General features: G+C 37.3%; 1 protein-coding gene and 1 pseudogene across 2 annotated transcripts in view; both read right to left on the reverse strand.

Annotated features, from left to right (window-relative positions):
* Positions 1 to 1,455: 1,455 nt before the first annotated feature.
* The window catches only part of CCDC170 (coiled-coil domain containing 170), a 67,815-nt gene continuing 54,451 nt past the window's right edge, over positions 1,456 to 14,819 (reverse strand). For both annotated transcript variants that reach the window (XM_087718288.1, XM_087718287.1), the window contains exons 8-12: positions 14,226 to 14,399; positions 13,750 to 13,992; positions 13,176 to 13,412; positions 5,938 to 7,199; positions 1,456 to 1,636 (exon numbers count right to left, since the gene is read on the reverse strand). In XM_087718288.1, coding sequence (XP_087574414.1) covers positions 7,047 to 7,199; positions 13,176 to 13,412; positions 13,750 to 13,992; positions 14,226 to 14,399 — 807 coding nt within the window. In that variant the 3' untranslated portion in view covers positions 1,456 to 1,636; positions 5,938 to 7,046. The remainder of the gene's footprint in view (positions 1,637 to 5,937; positions 7,200 to 13,175; positions 13,413 to 13,749; positions 13,993 to 14,225; positions 14,400 to 14,819) is intronic.
* LOC148045055 (U4 spliceosomal RNA) lies at positions 6,645 to 6,723 on the reverse strand (annotated as a pseudogene).

The raw sequence follows: 14,819 nt of genomic DNA on the forward strand, positions 1-14,819 counted from the left end.
TAGAAGTTCTTTAGGGCCCAATGTTGGATATCTTATCAATTATTGATTTTTACATGTGCTTATTGAATCATTCCTCCTACTCCACAATTCAGTTATCAAACGTAACACTGATGACTTGAAAGTTTGTTCATCTGTGGGCCTTCTCTGGATAATGCATGTGTGAAAATCTCTTTCCAGCTGTCTAGCCAGGATTTCTCACTGGATGGTCTTGCTGTTCTGGCTTAAATTGAACATGCATAAAACAAAGATTATCCCATTCCAGCTGCATCAACTCAACTCTCCCTTTGCTTGGTTTTGGTGTTCTTCTTGTTTTCAAAGCTGCCAATAGCAGATCTTTTGGTTGGTGAAGAAATTGGGAGTCCTAATCCATGATATATTGTCTAGAAATGGCCAGCATATATTATTGCACAAAAGTAAAAAGTTGAGACTGTATGTTTATTACCTTACTCTACTGCCCTAAAATGAGTTTTTCCCCTTTCCCTACACTTTTTTCTCTTTCCCTTTTTCTCCCCTACTTTTCCATTATTTTCATTTTTCTTTGTATTCTGTACTTCAATAAACTAATAAAATTTTGTAAAGCCATATAAAAAGATCCATGCCTGGTCCTCCCTCTCTTGGATTATTGCCGAAGCCTAATGGCTCTGGTTGTCCATGATCTCATTTCATCTTTTGATTCATATCCAGAGGGCTGCTAGTCTAGATTTTCTTCATTTTATCTTTATCTCTTTGCCTTGCCATTCATTATATTGGCTTGGTATTTGTGAGATACCAATACAAATTGCTGATGATAACACATCATCCCCTGTTTATTAAGCACAGCAAGTTATTTGAAAATGTAATGGTTCATGAGCATGTCTTTTCTCTATATATTTCTCTAAATATTTCCAAATTTGTTCCCATGCACCTTCTTTTCTTTAACTCTGTTTTCCTCAACAATTGAGACAAGGTTTGGCACAGTAGCTCTTACTAAAAATACAGGAATAAGATAGGTGTATCATTGAATATGCTAATAGGCACTTATTTCCAATGAAGCATACACTGTAGACTGCTGCAATCACAAACAATCTGTTTCATGCTAAATTAGCTGTGTGGAAGTGCATTGATCCATGTATAATTTTACCATATGTTCTGTTGTACTCCTCATCTGGGAAAAGATGACAATTTGCTAAAGGTAGTCTTATTACTGCAATCCATATGTATGCATGTAAGTCTATATGCATTGTGTGGACAGTGCTTACGTGCATATATTCACACATATACACTTTATGAATTTAGTTTGGAACCCAATTCAACAAATAATACAGATTACTTGAAAATGTCAGGTGACCTAATTGGCTATAGAGTTAGCGCCATAGCAAGATGTGGAAATCTGCAGCTTTATAGCTTCCATTGAAGATATGGAATACTGTAAACAATAAGAGGTGGATTGATACATGAAAAATAAAAGCAGCAAGCAATAGTTTAAAAGTTTAATGCAAAGATGGGAAAACCGAGGTGCAAAAAAGTTGACTTTCAAGTCCAACCAGTTGCTCTACCAATTGAGATAGTCCAGCATCTGCAGTTTGCTCTGCTCCTGGAAATTTCCATTTATGCAGACATACCACCATCTAACATCCAGTAGAAGAGGGGTCCAGACCTAAAAGAAAAATGAGGTCTTGGTGACTCTCTAAAACACCAGCAGGATGGGAGCCATTTTGATCTAAAGAGGAATCTCATTCCAGGCAGGCATTATGTCAACTTACTTCCTGGTATAGTGATAAATGGCATGATTTATTTGAAAGACTTTGAAATAAAGTCTGGTGTGCCAAACTTGTGAGCCTGAGTAATGCAGGCATACATATTAGAGATAGGTGGTCTCTCAAATAATCAGGCCCTATACCATGACAGTTTTGTAGGTCATGAGTACCACCTTGAATAATATCCATGGTAAACAATGTAGCATGTGGAGCAGAGGTGTGACATCAGCATACCAATGCTCCTACCCCAATTCATTGTGGACCAATTGAGGTTTGCAAGTAGTCTTCAAGGGCAGCTCTATGTACAGCATGTTGCAATAGTTGAGCCTTAAGATTATTACAGCATGAATGACGGACGGATGTCCCAGTCTAGAAAAAGATGCATCTGTTATATATTCTTTACATATTGTTTTACTCATATGGGATGAAATAAAGGTTCAGTGGTCAGCTTTCTTTAATCACTTTCTATGGTTTTACTGGTTTTATTGACTATAACATGCTTTGAGAATCTTACAAAATAGGGAAAGTTATAAACATCTTAATTATGTCAGCAAACATAAAAATTAATCCTTCCTACTGTGTTGGACAATTCCCAAATCTCCAGTGAGGTTGACAATAAATATGGAAATATACTCCAAGTCTCTTCCAATCTAGAGCCTCCTACAGAGCCATTATGATAGTCCGCTGTGATTCTTTTTCTCTCTTAAATAAAATATTAGTAAAACTCACATCCAACATTTCTTCAAAAACAGAAAGTATGTGGTCTTCATGTGTTCTACAAATCAGTTTCTGACCTTTAATGCTGCCAAACATTTTTTCCAGTAGATTTTGTCTTTTTGCTATTTCATTGTTTTCTACAATTCAAAACCTTTTTTTGTTAAACATTGTTCAGGTTGACAGTACCCTATAATTAATTACCTGCAGCATAACCACAATATGTTGGAGATTGTTTTTTAGAAGACTATCAATAGCAAATGGGTGAAAATGTCTACATGCCACTTGATAATTATGAGCAATATTCCTCACATTCTGAGCATCCTCTGAGGAGGAATAGAGAAACTGCTATCCTTACCTCCTGGTAGAAGTAGATTTACAACAGATAAGGTCATTTGCAAGTATGCTTAGTATTGGACATTTATTTTTTCTTCCTGATACCCCCCTATATCCTTTTGCAAAAAACAAAGCTTATTTTACATAATCCATCCACATATTGCTTCTACAAAACCCTCTATGCTTATCAGAATGCTTTTACCTTCTTTTGAAGACTTCCCATTAGAATCTAAATGACATTTCCAGAAGTTATAGATTATTTGTCTCATATTCCCTGATCTTTGGCCACGTTAGCTAGCCAATTTCAAGAACTGCAGTTGAAAAAATCTGGAAGGAGTCAGTTTGGGACATGCTGCTATGAGCCACATTCAACACCACCAGAAAATTACAGGTAGTCCAACATCTCTTATTTTCACTTGCTTAGAGATACACACAGAGACATACATCAGTAAAATCATGATGCATAATACCACTTATGCTTGGTTTTGATTCTGGTAATCCTTTAATACCTAGCAAAAGTGTGCCAGAATATTTAATTATTCAATTTGTTTGTGACATTACATTTCAATTTTCATTCAATGTAATTATGTTTGTTTCCATCTGTAAATCTCCCATGTTCCCAAATAATTCTTCTCTTTTTTTCTCCCAGCTAAGCAATTTTTTTAACTATAGTATCAAGAGCACTTTATTTCTAAATTCATTCTTTTAACTTTTTTTAATCCCCATTTGTTTTATGTCATTGATTTTAGTAGGAGATTCACCCACTTTTTAAAGTTTATACTGACATCCTGTTACTCTTTTAAGATATTAGATCTGTCAAGTTTCAAACACATTAGAAAAAAGGCTTTTTGTTTTGTAGAAAAATGTGTAAAATGCTGCATAAATCTCCAGTAAAATAATTGATTATTTTTAAGTTAGTGGCTTGTTGACTGGCATCTTTTACACATTCTATAATTAAAGTCACACTCTCAACAAGAGTAGGAGATAGGAATCAGGAAGTGAATATATTAGAAATTCATTTTCCCCAGGTGATCTAATAGGATGAACTGCAATCTGTTTAGATTAGCTGTGGATTTCAGACCCAATGCCCCCAAACCTCTGGAAAAACTGGAACCAATGACACAAACTTGGCAGGGAAGAATTGGGGAGGTATGTGAGTAATCTCTCATTTTCCATTCAGCTTGCTCAATATGTATTCCATTCTTTGCCTCCCTATCTGCGTGACCCGTCAAAACCGCGGAGGACAAAATCTCGCTCGACGAAAGCGCACATGTGACGTCATCACAGCGCGATGAAAAAAATTAAAAATTGAAATAAAATTAAAATTAAAGCAAGCCGATTCACATAAAGGTAAGGGTTAGGGTTAGGGTTAGGGTTAGGTTTAGGTTTAGAGCGTTAGGGTTACGTTTAGCGTTAGGTTAAGGGTTAGCGTTAGGCTTAGCGTTACGTTAATGGTTAGGTTTAGGGTTAGGTTTAGGGTTAGGCTTGGGGGGGTTAGGGTAAGGTTTTAGCTTTATTTTTACATTTTTTGATCACAGCGCGATGTTTTCGTCATGCTGTGATGACGTCAAATGCGCGCTTTCGTCGAGCGCAATTTTGTCCTCCGCGATTTTGTGGTGGAACCCCCTATCTGATTTGCTCAGTCTATTTATAGATGACTAACTTTAACATGCAGATCTTGGACTTACCTAATATGTTATAACTAGTCTACCTTCTCAAGGGTGCCTTCATTTTTTTAAAAAAAATATTCAATTTGTTTGTGTTCTTATTCCATAACCAGCTTGTTTGATACTGCTGGTTACATGAGCAAATAAGTGTCATTTATTTAAAAACTTAATTATGGAGAAAAATGGGCCATTCATTCTGTCCCCTTGAGATTACAGATGAAGGGGCAAAGAACAGGTATTAACATGTCAAAACATAATGCTTTGACCTGGGGAAATAGACCAAAAAAATCAGGTAGAATGGATGGGAAGGTGAACACACCAGGGGGATCTGACAGGTTCATGCCATTATCAGTGACAAGACAATCTTCCCTGCAATTGAAATTTTTTTTATAAGCCATCCACAAATTTCACAGGAAAATGAGCAGCTCTTTTGGTTGCAGATTGTGTTTTCTATTGATCTGACATTCTGATCTGTTCAGTATATAAGACATGTGAAACTTTAAACAAATATTTAGATATTCTTTTAAATAATGGAGATATACGACTCAATCACTCTTTACATGTAACCAGAAGAGCAGGAGTCCAAAGAAAATGAAAGATTTTGCAAAATTTTGCAAAATGACCCAAAAAATTCTATTCAGCAATTATTTATTCTCATTAAAATCTGTAGGTTTATTTTTAAAAATGCACACTGTAGCAGCTCTTATAAATGACAACTGTTTTCCAAATGTTATTGCTTCAGCTTTTCTACCAAAGGAAATAGTAGCAGAGACTTGACCTAGATAGATCTTTTTAAAGCATTTGTTTAAATTACTAAAGTGGATTTAATTCAGGCTAGATTTCTTAAATTAGCAAAGTATTGAATCTTTAATCTTCTAAATCTCTGCCTGATACTCAGTTATGGGAACCGTCCTGTGATGAATGGTCACTTCTAAATCTCTGATCCTGTAATATTACTAAGTCTTTGCTAATTTGGTAGATTACTAGAAATTCAAAGTATCTATGTATTTAAGCTTCAACAAGGAAGAGATGCCACCATTTCCATTCCTGTGTTGATTTTTCTTTGTCTTAACTTGTTGCCACAAAGAGAGAAATGGACAGTGTTAATTTAAAGCCTAACATAATTCTCCCCAATTCTGGGTCATGGTAGAGCATAGAATGGCTAGAAATACTACGTATTCATAGACAGTCTTGGCAAATCCTAACACTGGAGAAATACTGAATATGGATATTGCTATTATTTCACATATGAAACTTGAGGTATGAAGTTTCTCCTTTAAAATGAACATTTCTCTGCTTTTAGAAGCTAAGATTCAAGAAATCTGGGGACCCCATGGAAAGTATTTCATGGATCATGAGACTGAAGCCAAAATGGATGTTTTAAATGTTAAATCAGTTGTTATTTAAATTTTAGCTCTCCAAGTGCTAATCTTATCTGTTTAATTTCCTGACAGTTAGAACAATTAATCAGTGGAACAACTTGCCTCCAGAAGTTGTGAATGCTCCAACGCTGGAAGTTTTTAAGATGATGTTGGTTAACCATTTGTCTGAAGTGGTGTAGGGTTTTCTGCCTAAGCATGGGGTTCAGAGGTGGGTTGCTCCTGGTTCGGCCCAGATCGGGCGAACTGGTAATAGCGATGTCAGGAGGCTCCGCCCACCCACCTGGACGTGTGTATGAGCACTGATAGTAAAAAAATTGCCAATCCACAACTGATGGGGTTGGACTAGAAGACCTCTAAGGTCTCTTCCAACTCTGTTATTATATTCCATTCTAATTTGTGCCAATGTGATGTTTCTTCCAAGTAGTATAATTTCCATATGGAATGTTCTAGCCTAATACTCTTCTTCAGATTTTAGTAATTCTTTGATGTGTTAAAATTGGATGCAATTTTAAAGAACTTTTGTAATATTTAAACCACTATTGTAAACATATTTTAAAAATGGACTAATATTCTTGGAAACTTCCTATACATGTCACAGACTCAAAACAGGCATATTTTATATACGGGTGGGAAAAACTGCAAACATAGGAACATCTGTTTTGTAACTTGTCAATTACTTGTGAAGAGATCTTATCTCTTGTTTTACAAAGCAAGTGCATTGACACTTGCTATAAGCTTGTATCCTAAGAGGATTTGTTGCATCTGGAAAGATCTGTTCACAGGAGATTTTTCCTCCTTCTGCCCTTCCACTCTTAGGAAAGTTTCAATTAGCAATAATCGCACCTCGGATAAACCTCATTGGCTACTATATTGGCACTGCGCAAAGCAGGATAGTTTATGGGACAGAGAGAGAGAGAGAGAGAGAGACTGCTCAATATCAGGCCTCTGTGAGATTCTACTGTTTGATGATTATAAGAATTTTGTTTTATTTTTGATGCTGAGACCATAAGCTGTTCACTCAATTATATATATATTATTTATTAAGATACTTCATTGGTTCTTCTTATTGTTCTTTTTCCTCACAGTAGGCAATGTTTAACTCCAACAAAATGTTAATTTTTGGAACATCCAACAGGACTTCTGCTGTTTTAACTATTATTTGCAGAAAGAAAGGAGGCACTCAAGGAGAAGCTATGAAAGTCCATCTTCTTTCACTGACACTTGAAGCAGGCACAAGGAGAGCAATGATGCTGATGAGAATGGATCAACCCCTCAAGACGAGTTACTATTTCGTAATCAGCAAGAGCCACGGTATTGATATTGAGACCCAGCATGCGAGAGATAACTCTTCGGAAATCTGCCAGCTGCAAGGGCAAAGGAAAACAAATAAAGTAAACTATATGGCGTGTCTTCTCCCAATCAAAATGCTGGTTTACAGCAATCTACATCAGAAACTCCTCTAGATATTCCCATTATCTGAAAAGATGTCAGGAGTGGCTAGCAGATGACTATGGAGCAAAAATAATTATTTTGTTTGTTTCTTGAGAAATCTCTAAATTACAGGAATTGAAGAATAATTAGTGAAACCTAGTCTAAAGAGCCCAGTATGTGTCATAATTCAGTGGCTTATTTTTTATCAAAGCTAGGGCCAGAGGTGGTATTCAGCAGGTTCTGACCAGTTCTGGAAAATTGGTAGTGGAAATTTTGAGTAGTTCGGAGAACTGGTAAATACCATCTGGCCCTACTCCCATCTATTCTCTGCCTCCCTAGTCTCAGCTGATCAGGAGGGAATGGGGATTTTGCAGTAACCTTCCCCTGGAGTGGGGAGGAAATGGAGATTTCACAGTATCCTGCCACACCACGCCCACTAAGCCACGTCCACAGAACCAGTAATAAAAAATTTAGAATCCCACCACAGCCTAGGGACCTCTGAAGATGATGTGCTACACAATCTCTGAGTTTCACTGAAACTTACAGGTAGTTCTCAACTTACAACAGTTCATTTAGTGACTGTTCGAAGTTAAAATGGCACTGAAAAAGTGACTTATCCGTTAAATAATATTTTATTTCCATTTTCATTACACACACTCACATGTATACTATACATAGCCAATATCATATAGTATTAAATAATAATTACATCAGTTCCTCTTGTCAACAATGCCTCCCAAAATAGAAACCCATTATAGCTCTTCTGCTCTCCATACACCTCTTTCTTCTACCACCCTCCAACTTTCTATCTTCCCTCCATCATCCTTTTCTACTCTACTTCCCCTCCCTTTTTACTACTCCTCTCTCTACAATCCACTCCTCCTTATCCTTCTCATCTTCCCCCCTTACCCTCTCTCCTATCCTTCTCTGCCCATCTTTCTTCTTTCCCACTCCTCCTCTCCTTGGTGTATTTCCGCTACATGTCAATATGCTTAGCCTATCCTATTTTTAAAGAAAAAGTAGTAATAATAATAGTAATGAGAATATAAAATAAAGAAAAAAAAGTATACATGTGGAGTCAAATTACATTGAAATCTAACACATCTCATCTAACCTGATATATATCCCTCCCCCCCACCCGACCCCCGACCCACCCACAACCTACCCCCCCCCCGACTTCCCAGAACCCGTACACAGTATAGATTTTTAGCAAACATAGTCTAAGATATATTGAGAAAAAAAGAATAAGAAATTAATAACATCTTTACATTGAACTTAGCTCCTCCTTGCTAAACTAACTTTAAACAATTTAAATCATTCCTGATCTTAAGCATAGGCTATCTGGAATTTTTTAGTCCTGTATTTATTTTGTATATAATCAATCCATTTTTTCCAGTCTCGTTTATATCTCTCATTTGAGTGGTCTTTAAGATATGCAGATATTTTAGCCATCTCGGCTAAATTTGTGACTTTCAATGTCCATTCTTGAATTGTAGTGACTTATGACCATTTTTCACATTTACAACCATTGCAGCAAGCCCATGGCCACATGATCGAAATTGAGATGCTTGGCAACTGACTCATATTTATTATGGTTGTTGTGTCCCAGAGTCATGTGATCACCATTTGCAACCTTTTTATCAGCATGGTCAATGGGGAAGGTCAGATTTATTTAACAACCATCTTACTAACAACTGCAGTGCTTCACTTAACAGCTGTAGCAAGAAAAGTCACAAAATGAGTAAAAATTCACTTAATAACTATCTCACTTAGCAACAGAAATTTCGGGTTCAATTGTGGTCATAAGTCGAGGACTAACTGTAGTTGCTGTTTGCTTGTTTCTATACAATACAATGCAATAGCAGAGTTGGAAGGGACCTTGGGGGTCTTCTAGTACAACCCCCTGTCTAGGCAGGAACCCCTATACCATTTCAGACAAATGGCTATCCAACTTCTTCTTAAAGACTTCCAGTGTTGGGGCATTCACAACTTCTGGAGGCAAGCTGTTCCACTGATTAATTGTTCTAACTGTCAGGAAATTTCTCCTCAGTTCTAAGTTGCTTCTCTTCTTGATTAGTTTCCACCCATTGCTTCTTGTTCTACCCTCAGGTGCCTTGGAGAATAGACTGACTCCCTGTTTTTTGTGGCAACACCTGAGATATTGGAACACAGCTATTATGTCTCCCCTAGTCCTTCTTTCTATTAAACTAGACATACCCAGTTCCTACAACCGTTCTTCATATGTTTTAGTCTCCAGTCCCCTAATCATCTTTGTTGCTCTTCTCTGCACTCTTTCTAGAGTCCCCACATCTTTTCTACATCGTGGCGACCAAAACTGAATGCAGTATTCCAAGTGTGGCCTTACCAAGGCATTATAAAGTGGTGATCTTGATTCTATCCCTCTGTTTATGTAGCCTAGAACTATGTTGGCTTTTTTGGCAGCTGCTGCACACTGCTGGCTCATATTTACATGGTTGTTCACTAGGACTCCAAGATCACAGTTACTGCTATTGAGCAAGGTACCACTTATACTGTACCTGTGCATTTTGTTTTTCTTGCCTAAATGAGAAACTTACTCTTTTCACCATTGAATTTCATTTTATTAGTTAGTGCCCAATGTTCAAGTTTGTCAAGATCCTTCTGTATCTTGAGCCTGTCTTCTGGAGTGTTGGCTATTCCTGCCAGCTTGGTGTCATCTGCAAATTTGATGAGTTCCCCATTTATTCCCTCATCTAAATCATTGATACCTTGCAGTCAGTGTTGACTTCTGACAACTGCCTGAAATAGTCCTATCAATTTTCTTGGCAAGATTTTGTCCTTGCTTCCTTCTTAGGGCTGAAAGAGAAAGATTGGCCCAAGATCACCCAGTTGGCTTTGTGCCTAAGCTGGAAGTAGAACTCATAGTTTCCAGGTTTCTACCCTGGTACTTTAACCACTACATTAAACTGGCTCACATATATTTAAAAGGTAAAGGTTCCCCTCACACATATGTGCTAGTCATTCTCGACTCTAGGAGGCGGTGCTCAGCTCTGTTTCAAAGCTAAAGAGCCAGTGCTGCCCAAAGACATCTCCATGGTCATGTGGCCGGCATGACTAAATGCCGAAGGTGCACGGAATGCTGTTATCTTCCCACCAAAGATGGTTCCTATTTATTCTACTTGCATTTTTACATGCTTTCGAACTGCTAAGTTAGCAGAAACTGGGGCAAGTAATGGGAGCTCACCTATTACGCAATGCTAGGGATTCGAATCACCAAACTACGACCTTTCCGATCAACAAGCTCAGCATCTTAGCCACTGAGCCATTGCATCCCTTTATATATATATATATTTACTGACTTGTAAATTATTGTCTCAAAAATAGCTGCCAAAGAGAATAAAAATTTAAAAAAAACCCTAAGTGTTAACATTGCTGAAATCTTTATATTATTATAGTTTGTACTTCAATGTTGGTTTTCAGTTTTATATGCTAAAAAGCAGCCAACATAAATTCAACAAATCAATCAGTAAATCAGTGTTGGAATCAGTGTTGAAACCCTTGTTCATGACGGTTGTAAAAAAAAAAAAAACCTGTGGAAGAATATCACCTAAGACTGTGATGGCAGGTGGGCGGAGGGGATTGAATTGGTGTAGGCATGTGCGCGTGTGCAATAGTGCATGCGTGTGCACAATTTTGGCACGTTGTAAGAAAAAGGTTCACCATTGCTGCCCTAAGAGAAATATATTCTCCTTCTCTTTTTTAAAGTTGTGGTGCCCGAGCTTAGATTTAACATCTTCATTAAAGTCAGACAGACATCAGTTAGGTAAATGGATAAATGTTCAATGTAATCTACTTATTAATACAAGAATTAATACAGGAAGAAAGCTGAAAGTAATTGTTTTGTGCCAAATACTGGAGCATATTGTGATTTTTTTTGTAGAACAAATCAAAACAGAGGGGAAAGTTTAAAGTTCTGTGTAAATTGTATTGCAGTCACATATTTAATATTACACACCTCACTGCATGATCTGAATTAATCTTAAAATCCATCCAGACCTTTGTTTGTGGTTCAGTGTGTTTGAAAGGTCGCATGCCAAATGCTTACAATTATTGTTTGTTCTTTAGTCTTGCGTTATTAAAATAGATGACATTTGATGTAACAGATTGCAATATTTTTGTTTTTGAAAGAAAGGCAAGTTTTGAAAAATTAAGTTCATGTGGTATCATGAAGTAAAACTCTACCTATAAACATTACAGTTACATTCAGAGAGATCATCATGGGCATTTGTGCTCAAAGGTCTCATTTGATCATTCTGTATTGTCCCCAGAAACCATTTCTCTTGGGAAAGTGTAATGAAGATACAGTACCTATCATAGATCTGTGGGTCCTCTCCTTTAGGATGAAATTTCAAAAACATATTGGAACCAAATTAGATTGTGCCAAATTATAATAATAGCAAAGTAAATGATTTAAGAGAAAAAACCTCTCTATGCCACAGGTTTGTTCTTTGGGGTTGTTGTTTTTTTGGTGGCTTAAAATAAAGACTTTTCCAATATAGTCTTGAGAACGTATAACAGAGGTGCAGAGAGATATACAATGGTGACTCTTTGCCAAAGAACTTCTCAATAATTCATACTTGCACAAGTCTCCAAACAATAAAACACATCTGACCCCATAGCACAAAGCTGACCCAGAATAATTGAAGCTGTGACTTTGTCAATAATCAGTAGTGGGAAAGGCCACTGGATTGAAACTTTTTATTGCTTTGTCTTAATTAAACCTCTTGAAATATGCTCAAAAACATGTAAGTGATATTCTATTCACATCTCTCTATTGTACCTTTGTAATGGGAGATTCCCACCTTAGGAAAAGTCTCATGAAGCTCCCAAAACTTCATAGTGACCATAATGGTTACACTGCAAATTTCTTTAAGCTTCTGCCATGCCAATAAATCCTATGGGTTGCACTAATTCCTTTGGTAATGCAATTATTCATATTCTTTTCAAGGCAACTATACATACAGCCTTACTTGTTGCCCTGGTAACTGGTGCTACACACCAGCATACATGTGTAGATGAGATTAGATGAGGTTCTCAGTCTTTATTGCCTATATCCTCTTCTTGCTCTTTTCAACTGAAAGATAACTTATAAAATAGCTTCAAAACCCAAACTGGGACACTTTCTGTTGGAATTATTACAATGTGCTCTACGTGGAGGTGCCCTTGAAGACCGTTTCTTACAGATGGTGCAGAAGACAGTGCTGTAAATGGTTATGAATGTACATGGCACAGTAACACCAACCACTATGATGTATTTGTGAGCTGTTTTGGCCCCAGTTGATTTTGGGGTCCAATTCAAGATGTTAGCTATTAACCCTAAAGCTCTTCATGGCACAGAGCCATGTTATTTGCAAGGATTACCTGTCTCCAATTATTGCTGCCTATCCCTATCAGGGTAAGCATGCTCTGAAACCTTTCTATCAAACAAGTCCTGCCACATGGAACAGTTATCCCACCAAGATTCAGCTGGCCCCAACCAGTGGTGGGATTCAAATAATTTAACTGATTCTCTGCCCTAATGATTTCTTCCAACTATCAGTTCACCAAACTGCTCAGAAAGTTAACAACCAGTTCTCCCGAAGTGTTGCAAACTGGCTGAATCCCACCACTGGCCCCAACCCTGTCAGTCTTTCATAGGGCATTGAAGAGCCAGTTTGTCCCTCAAGTATTGGATGAAGATAATTGGTGATCTCATCTTCAGGGATATGATTGATATGATGTGATGTATGACTCATCCTGAATGCAAGGTGTTATTTTGATTATTCTAGATTATTTATGGTTCTTTTTAATAGACCTGCCCTGTGAGAGATTAATTAATGGATAAAAATGACAAATAACACACACCCCTTATTGGTGATCTTGGCACATACCTGTTTCTCTCTTTTCATGACTTCTTCAAGAGTTGATTTAAGTACTGTTGCTTCTGTGGTCACAGACTCCAACAAGTGTTTAGCTTTTTCTTTATCTTCCTTTGCTTTGCGTTCTCTAACATGTAGCTCAGACTGGACAGAGATTAATTGCTTCTCAGCTTTAGTCTTCATCTTTTCCAGTTTCTCTTGAGATTTGCTTAGTTCTTCTATGGTTTTGTCTTGCTCCAGTGCTTTGATCTAAACACAAATTCCAAAGAAGAAAACATGGAAGTGGTGTAAGGGAAATATCACAAAATGCCCAAAAGCATTTTGCTTTTCCCTCAGCCTCATCCACCCAAATAAGACTCACTTGCAAGAGGAGCGCAGCACACATTTGAAGTTGTGTCAAGTATGAGCTATCTCCTAAATTTCAGGTTCTTGAAGAAGGCACATTGCTAATCACCTCAAAATTGCTTTCTATCGTGGAGCGATTGGGATGGACAGGTTAGGCATAGTTATTAGGAAGTTAAATCCGTTCACGTTTATTCATACCCCTCTAAATATGGTTAATCACGCTATTAGCTTTATTACCCACCTTCAGTTCGTTCGTGTCAGCAAGCTTAACTTTCAGATCTGTGTGTGTTTCTCTCGCCAAAGAAAGTTCGTTCTGCAATCTGTCTATTTTCTTTTGTAACTTTCTGAGTGTGAGGTTGGCCTCATCCCTTTCTACTGCCAGGGCTGTGCGCACTTGCTTCTCTTCTTCCAGCTGGACGATCTTCTGACGCAGAAGCTTCATATGCAGTTCTTTGTTCTCAAGTTGCTCTTTCTGAGCTTTTACCTACATTTCCATTTAAAAAAAAAACATGTCACCCGTGATAGTAAATATTCATTTATTTATATGCTCCATTCTTCCTCAAGGGAAAAGTGGAGACTACTTCTTCCCCTCTCTTCACTGTGATGGGATTTGAGTGAGACTTAAGTGAATACTATCCTACCCCTAGTTTGACATTATGATACTATTAAAAAATGAACCAAGCATTAATATCTCTGCTGTTTAGATATTTTTCCTACCTTTCTTTGCAGGTTTCGGAGCATGATCTTATTGTCAGTCAATGTGTCTCGTTCCAACTTGTTCAACTGCTCTGCACGAGCCAGCACTGCATCCAACCTCATGTCAAATCCAACCTCCACTGCTATTCTGTCCAGGTCCATCTTTTCAGAGAGCTGATCCAGAAACTTAAGATACTTTGGAAAGAAAATATGAGGAGAAAGGCATCCAGTTTTCTCAGAACAAAGCTTGCATTCTTAGCCGCTTACAATTGCTTTAAGAGAAATAAAGATTTATTAATGCAATAAAAATGTTACATTTTTATTGCTTCGTGTTTTCTTGCCATGCTGCCTTTTACTATTAAAAGGCATATATTTTCAGACATTTGCAAATAATCCAATATGGCTCAAAAGGGTTGCATGTAATCTAACACGTGAAAAATATTTTAATTAATTCATGCTTTCTAGAAGACTTTTATGGCCAAGACTAAACCAAGACATGCAAGTCTTTTTTATTCTTTTTAATTGCATTAGGCTGGACCCAAAAGGATTCTCTTTTCTTTCCTTGCTCATTCTGTCTCATGAGTGTCCACGTCTTCAGACCTTAAGAGAGAACGC

The sequence above is a fragment of the Thamnophis sirtalis genome, unplaced genomic scaffold (genome assembly GCF_051295495.1).
Source record: "Thamnophis sirtalis isolate CommonGarterSnake01/CBP01778 unplaced genomic scaffold, rThaSir2_p1.2 scaffold_6, whole genome shotgun sequence".
In the NCBI taxonomy this organism is placed as follows: domain Eukaryota; kingdom Metazoa; phylum Chordata; class Lepidosauria; order Squamata; family Natricidae; genus Thamnophis; species Thamnophis sirtalis.